This window comes from Pseudoliparis swirei, chromosome 13 (genome assembly GCF_029220125.1).
Source record: "Pseudoliparis swirei isolate HS2019 ecotype Mariana Trench chromosome 13, NWPU_hadal_v1, whole genome shotgun sequence".
NCBI lineage: Eukaryota > Metazoa > Chordata > Actinopteri > Perciformes > Liparidae > Pseudoliparis > Pseudoliparis swirei.
The window spans coordinates 3,257,303-3,275,433 of record NC_079400.1 but is presented as its reverse complement, the minus strand read 5'-3'; the positions used below and the strand labels follow the sequence as shown (position 1 = coordinate 3,275,433).

At 41.4% G+C, this 18,131-nt stretch overlaps 1 protein-coding gene across 5 annotated transcripts in view; it reads left to right on the top strand.

The window, feature by feature from the left end:
* plce1 (phospholipase C, epsilon 1) overlaps positions 1–18,131 on the top strand; it is a 138,660-nt gene that overhangs the window by 42,004 nt on the left and 78,525 nt on the right. For all 5 annotated transcript variants that reach the window (XM_056430627.1, XM_056430626.1, XM_056430629.1 and 2 more), the window contains 4 exons: positions 1,130–1,314; positions 2,627–2,769; positions 15,177–15,331; positions 15,468–15,635. In XM_056430627.1, the coding sequence (XP_056286602.1) occupies positions 1,130–1,314; positions 2,627–2,769; positions 15,177–15,331; positions 15,468–15,635 (651 nt within the window). The remainder of the gene's footprint in view (positions 1–1,129; positions 1,315–2,626; positions 2,770–15,176; positions 15,332–15,467; positions 15,636–18,131) is intronic.

Below are 18,131 nucleotides of genomic sequence, written 5' to 3'. Positions count from 1 at the left end.
AATCGGCCGGGATAAGTGTTTCCTTCTATGTCAGATGGATTTTGTTCTGAGAAGAGAGTGAACTGAAGAAAGAGGAGGCTTTTCTTTTCTATTCTTTCTTGTCCCCAAACTTCTTTGTCCGTGTCTCCCTCCCTCTACCCCTGCTTACATGTCAGTCTGACGCCCTCTGATGCTTTCGGTCTAGATCCGTCTCACCTTTTTTCTTCATTTTCTATCGGTTATGTGCCTCTATTCATTATTTCTTTTCACGCATTGATTTCTGCTCTGCCGAGAGCGAATTGCTTCCTGCGATGACCACAGCGGAGGAGCTGATGACAATGACCACTGATTCAAAAGTTGCATCACAGTCTGAAAGGTTAAATAAAACAGCACCGGATGAGGTGAATTTAGCCAGAAAGCTGCTGGATCCTTTTTTTCATCTCAGTAATTCTGTTGAAGCAGAATCGGCTTCACCACGTCACACGATATCCGCTGTGTTTTATTGATAACGTGGGCACTCAATGGAAATGGAACCTTTATTTATATATATACACTGCCGTTCAAAAGTTTGGGGTCATCCAGACAATTTCATGTCTTCCATGAAAACTCACTTTTATTTATCAAATGAATTGAAAATTGAATAGAAAATATAGTCGAGACATTGACAAGGTTAGAAATAATGATTAATATTTGAAGTATTAATTTTGTTCTTCAAACTTCAAGCTCAAAGGAAGGCCAGTTGTATAGCTTATATCACCAGCATAACTGTTTTCAGCTGTGCTAACATAATTGCACAAGGGTTTTCTAATCAGACATTAGTCTTCTAAGGCGATTAGCAAACACAATGTACCATTAGAACACTGGAGTGATCGTTGATGGAAATGGGCCTCTATACACCTCTGGAGATATTTCATTAGAAACCAGACGTTTCCACCTAGAATAGTCATTTACCACATTAACAATGTATAGTGTGTATTTTTGATTAATGTTATCTTTATTGAAAAAACAGTGCTTTTCTTTGAAAAATAAAGACATTTCTTAGTGACCCCAAACTTTTGAACGATAGTATATATATATATATATATGTATATGATTATCTTCCATTATAGAAAGTAAGTAAGTGACTCATTTGTCATGATTCCCTTCGCAGGTTAACAACTATGTGCAGGACGGAGAGGAACTCAACCTGATTCATCCCGCCAAGCAGCTCCTCCTGTCCTGTGGGGGTCTCGGGGAGTCTCGCTGGCCAACGCACGCGGTCAGCGCCGGCCCGGTCGGACCGGACCTGAAGGCCTGCCTCAATCCCTGGTGCTGTCATCCCGCTCATCCCCCGAGGTGTGTGGACATATGTCTTGTTGTTATTAACAGTTAATACATTTAGATATAATTAAAGGAACACTGTGTGGGATTTAAGGGAATTTTTTGGCAGAAGTGGGATTAATATTCATAAATCTGTTTTTTATTATTATTATTATATATATATATATATATATATTTATTAGTGTTCAGAATCTCACATACACATATTTCAATTTTTCAGATTCTATGTATAGAGAGAATTAAAAAACAAAAAAACAAGCACATATACAAATAAAGAAACAAAAACAATACCAGAGTAACAAAACTATAAATAAAGCAGGGAGACATCATTTCCCATAGAGTAAAGAAATACAGTCAGGCCATTCATCTGTGACATAGTTGCACCACTTTTGCCAGTGCTTAAGAAATGTATAAATCTATTTTCAAGAGTGTATAATCCTTCATACCCACAAAGGGAGAACTCCTCTTCCATGGAGTCCGCCATGTTGCATCGCCATGTTTCTACAGCAGCTCATAACAGACAAACCAAACTCTGGCTTTAGAGAGGGAGGGGTGAAAGGTAGCTGACTAACAATAACTTAAAAGCTCCTTAAAAGCTCTGTCATGTTGTGTTGATTTTGGCATTCCCTTTGGCCGAGTGTGTTCGTGTTAGTTAGTGTCCCCTTTGAAAAGCCTCTCATTTTACCGAGATACAGTAAATGCAGCAGCGATGCAGCCAGGGGCCTCGAGCAGTGTGGCTCCGAGCTCCGGGGCCCCGCTGGAGTCTCATCTGCAAGAGTTTCTGCTCAACGTCAAGTTTGCATCTGATTTTGCGAGGAATCATCCTCGGTATATTTTTATTTTATATTTCTTTATTAATTTTTAAATTATTTTTATTTTATTTTATTTTTTTATTATATATATATATATATATATTCTTTTTTTCTTTCTTTCTTTTTTTCACAATACTCTGACTTTATGAGGTTGTGTATACTGTACTGTTTCATCGTCCTCTAGGTGTTATGTCTATGTATTATCTTTTGTCTTATCATACAAAATAATTTTAAATAAAAAAGTTTAAAAAAAGAATCATCCTCGGTGGCACCGATTAGTCGAGAGAATAAATATCCGTTTAATTGACAATAACAAAACATTAGTAGCAGCCTTACTTTATCTAAATGTATTTGATTAATTTAACACATGGCTAAACGTGAGATCTTCTGATTACAAAATGTCTCAGCTTTGATGTATTATATTATGATACGACGCCTTATTCTAGCTGTAGATGAAATACAATCAAGGAACCCTTTACTGTGTTATTCATCTCCACGTCTTTTTTTACGTCTAGGTTTTATCGCGCCTGCGGTCAGAGGACGTCGGTGTGCTCCCTGCTGACCGGAGCCCTCCTCGAGGCCACGGCAGCTCTCGGAGCCCGCTCTGCTCTGCCCTGCCTGCTGCCCCAGAGCCCCAACAGCCACGCCGTGCTGAAAGGTGAGTGTTCCGCTGAACCGTGTGTGTGTGTGTGTGTGTCCACAACGTGTTTTTGTTTTATTCGAGGTTTCAGTGTGAAAACCTCAATTTGTATTCTTTAGCAATGCGATTTTATTTTCTCTTTACAATTAACGACGGGGAAAGCAGAGCTTCTGTGTCCGTGTGATTCCTGCTGCGGTCTGTGGCTGCACTCTTGTATCCTCTTCTCTTTAAGTTCGCATTGAAAATGCGGAAGGTTATGTTTTGGTCAGCGTGTATTTATTTATTTATTTATTTGTATGCGTGTTATTCGCATAACAAAAAAAGTTTAAAACCGAATCGCATGAAATTTGGTGGGATGATTGGTTATTATCCGGGGACCATTTGATTAGATTTTGGGATCGATCGGGTCAAAGGTCAAGGTCAAGGTCATGGAAAGGTAAAAATCTTATTTTTACCATAGCGCGGTCAATTTTTATCCAATTGGCATGCAACTAATGCCAACATTTTCATAATTCAATGCCCAATCTTGTGATATGCGAAGGTATGCGCTCTACCAAGTGCCCATTCTAGTTTCCCACATGTTTTCCTGAGCCACAGCGAGCCTCAGTCACAGTGGTTGCCCGTTCCTTCTCTTTATTTCCTTTGCTGTCTTTTGTCCCTCCTCTCTCTCTCTCTCTCTTTCTCCACTCCATTCTCCAATTTAGCCACACATGCACACACAATGCTGAAGTGGGATAAGATGTACAGGAAGAAGAAAAGGCCTCCTTACATCACAGGGTCCACTCAACACTGACGCACACACACACACACGCACACACACACCAGGTTATTCTAACAACTGATAAGAGGTTAAATGCACTTCAAATATATTTGTGCTGCTTCTCCAAAAAGCTCAGAAGTGATATTTTGAATTAATTGGGTGTTTTGGGTTTTAAAAAAAGTACACCCGCACACTTTGGACCTGCTTTTTATTGCTCATAAACCACTTGGCAGAAGCTACCCGTGTTCCTGAAATGCCTCGAGAAAATCAAGTAATTTACATCATGCATATAGTATGTCCTCTTTGCTTCTCTCTCTATCTCACTATCCACGTGACTTCATCCCCCAACCAGCCGCGTCGCTGGTCAGTTACTCAGCTGTCTGTCCACCTTCTCCACAGTAATGTTACGTATGACTTAAATGTAATCCGATCCTCACATTAAAGTCCACTGACTCTGGTCCAGGGGACAGGCTGTCTCTCTCAATATCAAGGAGACACACACACACACACACACACACACACACACACACACACACACACACACACACACACACACGTCTTGCTTTAATATTAATCATGATAGTAACACAACTTTATGTTCTGTCAGGCAAGTTTTTGGGGAGAGAAGAAATAGACACACACACACACACACACCACACACACTTATACAGCACATATCTTCAACATGACCCTGTGTTATGTTCTAATGGGTGTTGCAGGAAACAGAATAAAGCCAGACAAGCGCACACATAGCGGCTTAGAAGTCTTGGCAGGAATACTTGCGTAAGGATTACTTACTTACCCAGATATAGTGCATAAGCAATACATTAGAGAAGACTCACACACACACATTGTTGTGTTTTTATAATTTCTTTTTTATTACCCATCTGCCATTCACATACATACAAACCATCTGCGTGGCTGTGCCGGTTGAATTATTCGACATTCAGTCTTACAGGAAACAGAATCTGTCTCCAGAGTCGATAACGTCCCTCTGACTGAAACGTACACTTTAGTTTCGCTGTGTTCAAAGTTTTGATTCACTTGCTGAGTGCGGCGCTGTGATCTTGAAAGTAATCAAACAAAAGGGTAGCTTTAGAAAACCAGATTTTTTTCTTTTCTTTGGTGCAAATACTCGGACAGATTTTAAAATGAGGTATAGTGTGTTCAAAAGACACTGTTTGCCAGGTAAAAGTAAACGTGTGATGTCATAAAAAACACTTCACTTTCCTGAAGCTTTGGGAAGGTCTGATCTCTGAACATTTGCATATTACTCGTGTAGTTATTGCCATCTTACCATGTATGGTACTGCTCCTCTCTTCAGTGATGCAACATAACCTCCCAACGCTCTTATTTTCTCATCAGTTAGTACAAATACTTCAAACTTGTGTATTTCAAATGTTTAAATTGAACATGTTTTTTTAATGTAGCAGAGCATAAAAACCCGAAAGCGTTCCAGTAAATGAAAAGTGTAAATGGTCAATAGACCAGGCTTATATAACGCTTTACAACCTTCACAGGACCAGCACTTGTCTCTGGTCATTGAATGCACCACCTTGGAACCAGGATGTGTCTTGTGCCTGTTGAATAAAGACATCTGTTATCTGTCTTTTCAGTTGTTGCCAGCCTGCAGGAGCTTTTCATACATAATCTCGGGACATGGTGCTTTAGAAACACGGTTTGCCACAATTGTCTGTGGAAGTGGTCCACCCTTTCAAAATATTGTATTAATAATATATCCAAAAAAGAAGAAGAATGAAACATTACATTATTTCTCGATGCTGGGGGTAATTGCATATTACAGGTGCAAAGTTCTGGTGGATCTTTGTGTGTTTATGCCAGCAGGCTTTACGAGCAGGTGTTATATTTGACAAATGCTGGATATCCTTAACGGTATATTATTTGAGTATATGCTTCATATTTTTTTCATGTAGTGGTTTAAAAAAGGCTTTTCTGAAGTATGGATCTCATAACTTTTTTTGTCACCGACACTTTTTTATTCGTTTAGTAATATAAACATAAAACAAGTACAAAAATGTCAGACATGAACATATATACAGGACTGTCTCAGAAAATTAGAATATTGTGATAAAGTTCTTTATTTTCTGTAATGCAATTAAAAAAACAAAAATGTCATGCATTCTGGATTCATTACAAATCAACTGAAATATTGCAAGCCTTTTATTTTTTTATATATTGCTGATTATGGCTTACAGCTTAAGAAAACTCTAAAATCCTATCTCATAAAATTTTAATATTTCCTCAGACCAAGTAAAAAAAAAGATTTATAACAGCTGAGTGTTTGTCAAGGCTCAGGAAACCCTTGCAGGTGTTTCGAGTTAATTAGACAATTCAAGTGATTTGTTTAATACCCTACTAGTATACTTTTTCATGATATTCTAATATTTAGAGATAGGATATTTGAGTTTTCTTAAGCTGTAAGCCATAATCAGCAATAAATCAGAATAAAAGGCTTGCAATATTTCAGTTGATTTGTAATGAATCCAGAATGCATGACATTTTTGTTTTTTTAATTGCATTACAGAAAATAAAGAACTTCATCACAATATTCTAATTTTCTGAGACAGTCCTGTATACACACATATACACACACACACACACACACACATACATATACATATATATATACATATACACACATACACATACCCCCCCCAAAAACAACAACAATAAAAAAAACAAAAAGACAACAACAAAAAGCAACCCCGGCACCCCCTTAATTATCTTTTACTTGTAAGTGTGTACACACAACCCTGCATCTATATTTGCATTTCCCTCAAAACCAAAATCTGCGATCTCATAATTAAATGGTTTGTTTTCCCATAATTATCTCACATTTTTTTTCTTTTCTTTTTTTCAAAACAAAAAAAATAAAATGCATTCTGATTTATTACAAATCAACTAAAAAAGCACAAGCCTTTTTTATCTGATTTATTGCTGATTATGGCTTACAGCGAAAACTCAATAAAAAATTAAATAATTGAATTGTCTAATTAAAATTAACTCAAAACACCAAAAGGCTTTCTGACAACAACAAACACTCTCTTTTTTTTTTTTTTTTTGAGGAAATATAAAAATTAAAATTTTGAGGAGATAGATTTTTTTTTTTTTTAAGCTTATAATCAGCATAATCAAAAAGAATAAAAGGTGCAATATTTCAGTTGATTGATTTTGAAAAATGAAAGAATGCATGATTTTTTTTTTTTAATTGCATTACAGAAAATAAAGAACTTCCTGAGACATATATGGAGGTTGTGATTTTGAGAAAACAAATACTTTTTTGTTTACCTTGGAGTATATCAGTTTCTTACGTGTATAATAATCCTGTTTTCTATCCTATCCTCTCCTAATAAGGTATTTATTTTAGATTAAGTGTCGTGGAGGTAAAACCGGGACTTTATGTACAATTTAAGAAAACATGTGCCGTTAACCCAAATGCTTTCAAGGATTACCAGGAGAACCGCCTGGCCAACCTCGGTGTATTCTTAGAGTTTTAATGCGAGTGCCGAGGGGTGGAATGTTCTTCCAGACCTTCTCCACGTGCCTCATCCCCTGTAATGTTCTGAATGTATCGAGCTGGTTCCTCTGATGCCAGCAGGAACGCTGAGTTGGCGGATATCTGGGTCGGTACGACACCTGTAAAGACAAATACTTGTTTGGGGAAATGAATGTGAACTGAGTCAGACGAGGGTGAGGGCAAGGTTGTTTGTTTGTGTGCTCCTCAAACACACCGAGACATAGAGTGGACACGCATCGCTGCTGAATATGACTCATCAGTAGTGGACATAGCCAAAGGTACATCCCGTCGGAGCCGATGCTAGTTTGAGGACACAGTTTTAAGAATAAAGGAACTAGAATGGGCACTCGGTAGAGCGGATACCTTCGCATATCACAAGATTGGGCATTGAATTATGAACATTTTGGCATTAGTTGCATGCCAATTGAATAAAAATTGACCGTGCTATGGTAAAAAGAAGATGTTGACCTTTTCTTGACCTTGACTTTTGACCCGATCGATCCCAAAATCTAATCAAATGGTCCCCGGATAATAACCAATCATCCCACCAAATTCCATGCGATTCGGTTTAATACTTTTTGACTTATGCGAATAACACGGCGATCAAAACATTACCTTCCGCATTTTCAATGCGAAGGTAATCAAGAGTTAAACTCGGTGCACTTGCAAAGAAGCAGAGCTGAAACAAACAGTCGGGGAGTTAACTGACCACAAAATAACAATCTACTATTCTGATCTTTTTTGTCATTTTTCAAGCAGTAAACTTGTGAAAAATTGCTCAACGCTTCTCACACGGGAGGATGTGCTGCCGCTTGTGGACGACACTCTGTGCTCCGCCCGCGAGGCTAATCGAAAAACGGCAGATTAGTCAAAAAGGAAAATGATTTTGAGTCCTGGAAGAAACCTAAAACATAATGTTCATTCATTCATTCAGTTTTTGAGCAGATATCGAAGTATTTATCTGAGAAGTGAGAGATGGAATCGGCAGAGGCATTACGATGACAAAACAGACATTTATAAAAGAATACAAAGTGACTAAGAAACCGGCAGCACAGCGGTTATTACCTTCGCATTGAAAATGCTGAAGGTTATGTTTTGATCGCCGTGTATTTATTAATTTATTTATTTGTATGCGTGTTCCTCGCATAACACAAACAGTTTTAAACCGAATTGCATGAAATTTGGTGGGATGATTGGTTATTATCCGGGGACCATTTGATTAGATTTTGGGATCAATCGGGTCAAAGGTCAAGGTCAAGGTCATGGAAAGGTCACAATCTTCTTTTTACCATAGCGCGGTCAATTTCTATCCAATTGGCATGCAACTAATGCCAAAATGTTCATAATTCAATGTCCAATCTTGTGATATGCGAAGGTATGCGCTCTACCGAGTGCCCGTTCTAGTTTCTACAGGGATCGTTTATGTTTTTGGAGCATTTGTCATTCTTCAAATAGTAAATGTCTTTGTGGTGTTAAATAGCTGTGCTTTCACCTCCTGTTGCTCCGATACCCTCAAAGTATACACAGTTGTCGTTATGGAAGTGCAAAGAGAAAGCTCTACTGAAGACCACTGGGATCTCGTGATATTCACGGTCGCTGTAAATGGGAGTGGTTAAAGTGCTCCTCTTGACCTTGTTTCCTTTACAGCACTGCTCCAAAGGAAGTGGGCGACTCGGTAATCGGCCGCCATGCTTCCAGCTCAATAACGGCGTTTCTTTCTCTTTTCTCTTCCTCTCAGTCGACGTTGTACATTGTGTTGCCTGCCAGCGTGTGCGGCCGATGTGGTGGGGAATCCGACTGGAGGGAATCAAGGATTTCAAAAACACATATTGTTTGGACATTTTTACTAAAAATACTCTGTGACACTTGTGAGTTATCAAACACTTTTCTGCGTTAGCTGTGGTGATGTTAAAGTTAATACTGATAACAGTTTACCAACCTTGATATCCAGTAGCTTGACGAATACTAGTTGGATTTTTAAATCAGTTGGAGGGACACTCCTTATCACAGACGGGCTGGACTCAACTGGAAGGTGGGCATTACGCTTCAGTGGTGATGCCGTGGTGATGATGTCGTGGTGATGTCCAGGTGGTGCCGCGGTGGTGATGCCGTGGTGATGCCGTGGGCGGGGACAGCGCTCTAGCAGTGCAGAGCGGCGGAGATGAGCTCGCCAGTGCGGGGGACACACACCAGGACTGAAATGCACAAAAAGCACTTGAGACCCGATCGGTAAACAAAGAACGGAGAAGCTCGGCCGGCTGGGAGCGTCACTTCCCTCTCCGTTCAGGAACACGTTGCTCCTCTATATCTTTACATTACTTACATGTGGAATTTAGCACCGTTTGCATGTCAAGTCATAATATTGTTCCCATCTTTCTCAGAGCCATTAAGAGTCATTATATTTCTACAAAAAAATGAATTGGCAAATTATAAAATAACTGAATAAAGTTGTTAAAGACTCATTCAAATGTATCGTGTAAACACCTCAGTAACAATCAGGACTTTGCTGTGACTTTACTTACATAATTGAATCTATGGGAATATATATATATACACTACCGTTCAAAAGTTTGGGGTCACTTAGAAATGTCTTTATTTTTCAAAGAAAAGCACTGTTTTTTCAATAAAGATAACATGAATCAAAAATACACCCTATACATTGTTAATGTGGTAAATGACTATTCTAGGTGGAAACGTCTGGTTTCTAATGAAATATCTCCAGAGGTGTATAGAGGCCCATTTCCATCAACTATCACTCCAGTGTTCTGATGGTACATTGTGTTTGCTAATCGCCTTAGAAGACTAATGTCTGATTAGAAAACCCTTGTGCAATTATGTTAGCACAGCTGAAAACAGTTATGCTGGTGATACAAGCTATACAACTGGCCTTCCTTTGAGCTTGAAGTTTGAAGAACAAAATTAATACTTCAAATATTAATCATTATTTCTAACCTTGTCAATGTCTCGACTATATTTTCTATTCAATTTTCAATTCATTTGATAAATAAAAGTGAGTTTTCATGGAAGACACGAAATTGTCTGGATGACCCCAAACTTTTGAACGGTCGTGTATATATATATATATATTTATATTTATATTTATATATATATATATATATATATATATAGGGTAAGTGGTTTTTGGCGCCATTGTTACCCCTGTTTGCTTCTATAGTCTGTCCATATAAGTGTGTGAATTATGACAGTGTGTGGTCCTGCAATGGGATGGTCTGATTGGTCTAACTCTAGCACATGGCTGTGAACTACTTCCTGTATTCTTGTTGTTCTTAGTTTATACTCTAGGTTGAAATGCACTTATTGTAAGTCGCTTTGGATAAAAGCGTCTGCTAAATGACATGTAATGTAATGTAATGTGTCAGGAGGGAGAGGGAGGGAGAGGGAGAGAGGGGGAGGGAGAGAGAGAGAAAGAGGGAGGGAGGGAGAGACTCAAATGTGGACTCGTGTCCCTCAGTCGCCTCAGCACTGAGCCGTCGGTGTGGAAGCCGAGTGGCCAGCTGTCTCCAGCCACCATGAAGCACTCTCACAGGACGGACCACAAGCTGATCAGTGAGTAGGGCAAACGTGAGTTCTTACAGACTGGATGCCGGTGTCCAAACCACAGCTGAGAGAAAGTGTCACGTTGACTGAGAGGCGCACACGAGTCCCGTTGGAACCGGTGTGTGTCGTCCAGCGTGGTCAGCACTTCACTGTCACGCGCGTGTGGAATCAAAGAGGACTTGAACCATTTGTTTACGTGTTAATCAAGGAATCTGATCTGCTCTATGGAATATGTAATTGTGCACGTTACTTGTCTTTTCTGTCTTATTGGTGCAGTTTCACTGTGCGTCTTTTGTGTTTGAATTGTACCTCAAACCCCCATTATTCTCCTTAAATGATGTGTTTTTTATGTCTTTGATAGAGGTTTTACTCGATCAAACGTCAAGAGCCAGGTTTACATCAAAATGGTTCTTACATTTTTTCATAATTTCTCTAAAATTGACAAACCCGCCACCGTTACGCGACGATGGAGGAGCCGGTTTATCGGTAGAAGCTGTAGGCGGCGCCACTTCTCCAGTCCGGAAAAAAAAAATTGTAGAAGAAGAGGGAGAAAAACGCGACGTGATAAAAAGAGAGCGAGTTGAGCCTCAAACGATGACATTTAGTGTCGAAGGTTTGATGGAAATATGACACGTCTCTTTTATATATTACTGTGATTTCATCTTTTTTATCGCTGCATCCTGTACGCTATCATACATGTTGTATGCGCTCGTGTCCTCTGCACGCCGCTTTCATCAATAAGCCAACTTTTACACATAAGCAAAGCATAAAAACACTTTTTGAGATATTCTCAGATATCAGACATTTTTTTCAAAATTAAAAAAACGGACTTTAGCTCACCTGATGTTGCCGCCGATCTCTTTTAGTTTTTAGTGGCAAAGGATCTAATCTCGCCTTTCTTTGCTTACGGGCACAGATGTGACCTCTTATTTCAAGTCCACTAGACCAGCATGCTCCTTTTGTGTTTTTGCGTGGTGTCTTTTATTTTTTGAATACACTGACTTGCAAGATTTCATTTGCTCCTAGATTAAAAACGCATTTCCCACGAAATCAAAGGGCTCGCTCGTATCTCGAGTAAACTACAGGTCGCCGTAACATCGCAATCCACCGTACAACTTTGACTTTCTATATCGATATGTGATGGAAGATGCAGCCGCCGGGAACACGTGTGTGAGGAAGTGTTGCGGGTCAGAGACCCGTCACTCACGTGGTGATGCAACGCTACACACAGTAGATCAGGTTCCAGATGGTAATATTGCAGTGTAGGGCAGTTTAATATTGCTCCCAAAAATGGAAAATAAAATAAGATTGTTAAGAATATAAATTATTTCATGAATGTGTGAGGATATTTATAGATTGACAGGCTCATTTGTGAACAGTCCTTTGACTCCGTTGTTTGTTCTGCACCTGTTTGAGTCCCCGACGCTCTCCACTGGGGAAGTTGTCATCAGCTCTCAACTTGTGTGTGAGATGACGGGGTCTATCTATTTTCAAGGTTCTTCTCCTTTGGTTGCCATGATAACTTGGTTGACTGAATGAAAATAAATCTCATACAGTCCTGAAAGATATGGTTTTCTTTCATATTGATTCTCTCGTCACACAGTGTTTACCACGAGTCGGTTACAGGTCGACTTCTGGTCATACAAAACACACTCAGATACTTCATATCTCCCGAGACTGAGGGTCGATTAGACATGTGTGTGTGCTATGTACAGATTGGATCCTTTTCAGACGTTGTTCATCTGATTAAACAACACGCATGTAGTTGCAATTATCTCATACATTTCATGAATATATCATATTTAATGTTTTTTGGAACGGCTCACATGCAGCACTCTGACCCTCTGATCACCAGCCCTAAAAATGAACAATAATTGATTCAATGCTTGCTTTTGATATAGCTCACACACACACACACACACACACACACACACACACACACACACACACACACACACACACACACACACACACACACTTTGTATTTCCTGGCTCTTTTAAAGACCTGCTACCTGTTAAATACAGAAATATCATGAAAGTGGTTATAAAGGATGTGTAGCCAAACTACTCACTCCACCACCACATTTTGAGAAGGATTTATTAACACACACACACACACACACAATATATATTTGTATTCCGCATGCATTACAGATGAGTAAAGTCATGCATAAACATGACATGGAGATCACGGACAATTATCCGTGGGTCTTGTGTTCTCGGTCTCGCAGCAGGACGGATGCATGCTCAATATTGCGCGTCGGTGTTTCTTGAACTAGTGTTTATGATCGGTAATATGTCGGGGGGGGGGGTTATATTAGATACACTGATTCCCATCACCGGAATTCAAGATTTGGCTCCATTCAGTCTTCAATGTTTATTTAATGTTACTCAACATTGTCACTGCTGATATTGTAGACAGTGTGTGAAGCTTTGCAGGCACACGTTGAATAACACACGATATGTGATTTGTTTATCTACCGATTATATTTTAGGAGCCATTGCTTTGACCCAAAACCCTTTTTGTTTCATTTAAAAGAAAGAAGGTCTGTTGTTTTCTTTACCGTCAACATGTTGTCGTAATCTTTCGTTTTTAATCGAATCAATTAATTTGCGTTTAGTTAATTCCTTAGACTCTCTCAAGACCTTTTTGTCACTGCCTGGTCCGACAGCTTTGTCTGCCGGTGTGTTTCCCAGTTTAACGGATGAATAAATGAATAATGTTCTCATAAATTCATCTCACTTATTTGAAGGTGTCTCCATTTCCACTTAAACAGGTTATCATGGGAAACGGCTCTGGGCCAGAGATGAGGAGCTTCTCACTCTTATCCTTGAGACATGAAGTATTTGAGTTTCATTCTGTACTAATATGTAAACTTAATCTCCAGGCCATATCTTCTGTAGTCTCAGGACATCAGGCCCTTAGGAAACACTTTTTCTCAGTTGTTTGGTTTCATGCAAACAATGTGATCCAGATCTGGACGATAAATGAACCATAATCCATAACCTGAAGTCTGTCTCTGTGTCGGACATTTAAAGAATTTGGTGGATTACGCTGTCTCCAACTGTAATAAAAATAGATAGCGCACACCTGCTGCATAGAGTAAACTACAAAATCTCTACTTATTCAACTAATCCCTTCCTTCCTCTTTATCTCATCTCCACGCTCTTCTCTCGTCTCTCTTCTGCTCTCAGTTTCTCTCTTGGTTTTTCTATCTTGGTTTTCACTCATCTTTTCTCTCCTCAGACAACCTCCAAATGTATCAGATTTATTTTAATTTTACTCTTCTCTCGTCTCTGTTCTTAACTGTTACCTACTATTGGTCTGTCTTTGTACTTATTCTACACACACACACACACACACACTCACACTGAGAGTTCATTACAGGAGCTGTGAGTCCGGATCCACAAACCAAACTGTGTAAATAAGCAAGTTTTGCCCCTGCAGAGCAGCCACTGCTGTTACCATGGCTACCTGTTGCACATCTCAAGGGTTACCAAGGACAACCTTGGTAACACAAAGTGTGTGTCCGCATATTGCGTTTGCAGCATACGCTATTTCTTTATGCATGGGCAGGAGTAAAAATGACCAGACAGTTGCTCGTGTTAAATCTGTTTGACGTACGTCTCCTTTCCCGTCTTCACGATCCTGTAAAATAAAACATGTATTATTCATTAAAAGTGACTTCTCTGCCGTACAGTGCGTATAATATGCCGACAAAGTACGCCGCCGTGCTCGGCTCTTCCGTTCCTGTATTGATATTGGGAGCGACCGCGTGCTTTTGTTGGAATAAATGCTGCTCAGCGTCACGGTCCGGTGTCACGGCTCGGGTTTGAACAGTCGGCTCCGAGAAGTGCTGGAACCCTCCTCCCCCTCACCGGGCCTTCATCAGAAGAGGGGGAAGCGGCTCCCTTTCCTCCCGCTGTGGGGAGGCGGCCTGTTACTTCATGTGGCATTCATCCAGACAATGTCCAGTATGTCCACCTGGCAGCTCCAAACTGTCCATTAGTCCTTTTGTTAGCAGAGATGAGAACCGGTTTGCATGCGTGTGTGTGTGTGTGTAAACAGACAGACTAATGGACCTACCTGAATTCCAAACACAGGAACTGGCAGGTGATCAATGCTCTTTACTTCTGGAGGGTGGAAGGGTGCAGACTTCTCTTGGCTGGCGGAGAGTGTGTGGTGAGCAGAGATGGATGCATCAGAAGACTTGAGGCGTTCAGGCTAATCCCGACACAGAAATGCACATTTCATTGAGGCTTAAACCTTTTATGGTGGGAGGGAAACATCAGAGTAGGTAATGCCTCATTTAAAAAAAATCTCTTTCCGTTCGCCGTCCATTTCTAGTTTGAGAAACGGCGGCCGTTGCTTTCCTCCGCGATACTAGCGGAGGCGATGCCTTCGCCTCTCTTTCCGTCCGTGAACCTCCTCTCCTCCTTCTCTTCCTCTGTTTTAGGACTTCAAATACCGACAATACCAGCTAGATTGAGAGATGCCGTGTGAAAAGCGTGGCCCGGTAATGCAAAAGTCGTAATCCGTCTCTCGCTCCTCTTCATCTGTCCGTCCAGAGCGTCAGCTGGCCAACAGTATGACCAGCGGCGGCTCTTTTCAACCCAGCGCCGGTGGGATCAGTAAGGAGCTGGCGGAGGTGCGTCACCTGGTTCAGTTCCCCGAGGAGATCGCCTGCATCCTCACCGAGCAAGAGCAGCAGCTTTACCAACGGGTGGGAGGACACACACACACACACACACACACACACAAAATAGGAAACAATATTTCGTTTTGTTGTGTTCGTGCATGAGAACAAAGTGTATTTCTGCGCTGGCAGTGATACTAATGTAGCCGCCTCCTTCCTGCAGGTCTTTCCTCTGGACTACCTCTGCTTCCTCACTCGAGACGTGGGCAGCCCCGACTGTCAAACCAAGCGCCACACACACCTCAAGGCCTCGGTGTCTGTGCCCGCCATGCCGACCCAGAGCGCTCGGCGAAGTAACGCCGTGGAGGACCTGGTGGCGCGGTTCAACGAGGTGAGGAGTCTGGTTTGTGACGTGGGTGTGTTCAGGATTATCACGCTTTCTCTTCTGAAGTTATTTCGCTCCAATTATCCTTTTTGTGTATTTTACACTCATATAATTGATTATCAAATCGTTGCTGAAACACCTTCTGGCGATTTGACTGATTGTTTCAGCTCTACATCAAACAAACGCATGTTGGAACCTCTTTTTTTTTTACTGTGACCTCCCAAACTCAGTTTTACTCCCAAGATTTAAAGTCTGGATAAGAATCTGCGATGCCAATCGGCAAACTATGTGGAATAGTTTAGTGGTGCGACTCCTGAATGCCTTGAAGGACTTTTCAAACGAGACCATATAGAGCTTTTAATGTTTAACTATTAGGAAAATATTGATAGAAAACAGTGTCAGTGACCCCCCCCCCCCCTCAATGACATCATCAGACCAGTAATTGTGCTTTTTTACATCTGGGTTTGCCTTGTGGTATTTGCAGTGCGAGTCATACCAACTTACGAGCTCATGACTGATGCACACACACACACACACACACACACGCGCACACACTCGCAGTGGTGTAATTTGGCTGAAGTTACTCTCTCGGGCCTTGTGTCTTTTATGGTGAGTGACTTCGAGAATAAACAATCACAACGTTGTACTGCAGAGACAGAGAAAGCGAGAGAGGGAGAGATTGATTGGAACTGATGATGTCATCTTTAAGTTTCGTGCCTTCTCACGTCGGCTGGTTTTCATTTCACGTCGGCGAGAGGAGAGACGCGCAAAAAGTCAAATGTGCATTGTGGCCATATATGGGCACAATGGAGCGAGAGTCAAGCGACAACAGTGGTTCTCTCCGTGAAGACGACGGCGCCGATGGGGTGAGACACTGTGGCTGTGATTTGTCTTCGCTGTGGTTATGAAATCATGGTTCTGATTGTGGACGGTGTTGAAATGTTTTTTGGAGATATTACACGATGAGCTTCAGCGTCTGATTTCTCTCCTGACGCGAGACAGACAACATGTTATCGAATCAGATGTTCCCAAAAGTATGTAATGGTTTCGATCCTGTTGCTTTTTTAAGCCAAGTGTGGGACTGAGGGATTGTTCAGCTGTAATGGATCGCACGGAAAGTGAATATTTGGAGGCAGAGAATAGAATATAGAATAGGTGAGACGTCCCCCCCCCCCCTTTGTGTCCGTCAGGCGTGTTTAGCTTTTACTTTGTCAGAGTCTGTAAACCTTGGTTATGTAATTCATGTATCAAGGAGAAACTGACCCTCATAGTTCAACTAATAACAGGCGCACGGATGGAGACAGACAGACTGACACACAGATGACCACATACACACACATCAAAGGAGGGATCAGTTTGTACCGCGTGTGTGTGTGTGTTTGACATCTTTAGAAGTTGCTATTGATAACAGTTATGTTATGAATGTAAGGGAGGCTGTTGTTTGAGGAAAGTTTTGCACCAAGTTAGTTCTACTGTACTTTGCTCCCTCTCTCTCTCTCTCTCTCTCCATACCTCTTCATATCCTATTTTTTAGCACTCATACAAAACACTGACTACACACTCTCGCCATCTGGAATATTGGATGAGATGCCGACGCTGTCGTATGCCTTGATCTGTGGCGGTTAAAAAAGCCGCTTTGCAGAGGGTCAGCATGTTTGGGATGGCGACGGTAACTTAACCCCGACGCCGAGCCACAAGTAACCCATCGCAGAGTCTCACACGGGGCGAGCGCCTCTCGGCACGCACAGAGCAGGAGGGTAACGGGTAAGAGAGTGCGGTGCAGCAGGGCGGCTGACCAGGAAACGATATGCAGCGCATCCGATCGATCAATGATCAATAGAGCAAGACCCTGCATCCTTGCCAACTTCAGGAGTGATTTTCTGGAGGTGAAATTTGAGTATCTACCATTCCATGACAAACGAACCAACTTCATCTGCTGATGACTCGCATTATATAAACCGTGCACATGTAATAACACAATTATTAAAACACGCACAGAAGAGAGACACACTCGGCCTGCTATCTATTCAAGTCAAGTCAATTCAGTTTATTTGTATCGCCCATTTTCACAAATTACATTTCCAGGAGTTTCCAGATCCTGCTTCCCATCTCGTTAGTCCAACTCCCTTCACCTGTTCTCTCACCTTCCTCTGGCCACGCCCACCTCGTCAACCCCTCATTCCCTTCACCTGTTCTCTCACCTTCCTCTGGCCACGCCCACCTCGTCAACCCCTCATTCCCTTCACCTGTTCTCTCACCTTCCTCTGGCCACGCCCACCTCGTCAACCCCTCACTCCCTTCACCTGTTCTCTCACCTTCCTCTGACCACGCCCACCTCGTCAATCCCTCACTCCCTTCACCTGTTCTCTCACCTTCCTCTGGCCACGCCCACCTCGTCAACCCCTCATTCCCTTCACCTGTTCTCTCACCTTCCTCTGGCCACGCCCACCTCGTCAACCCCTCATTCCCTTCACCTGTTCTCTCACCTTCCTCTGACCACGC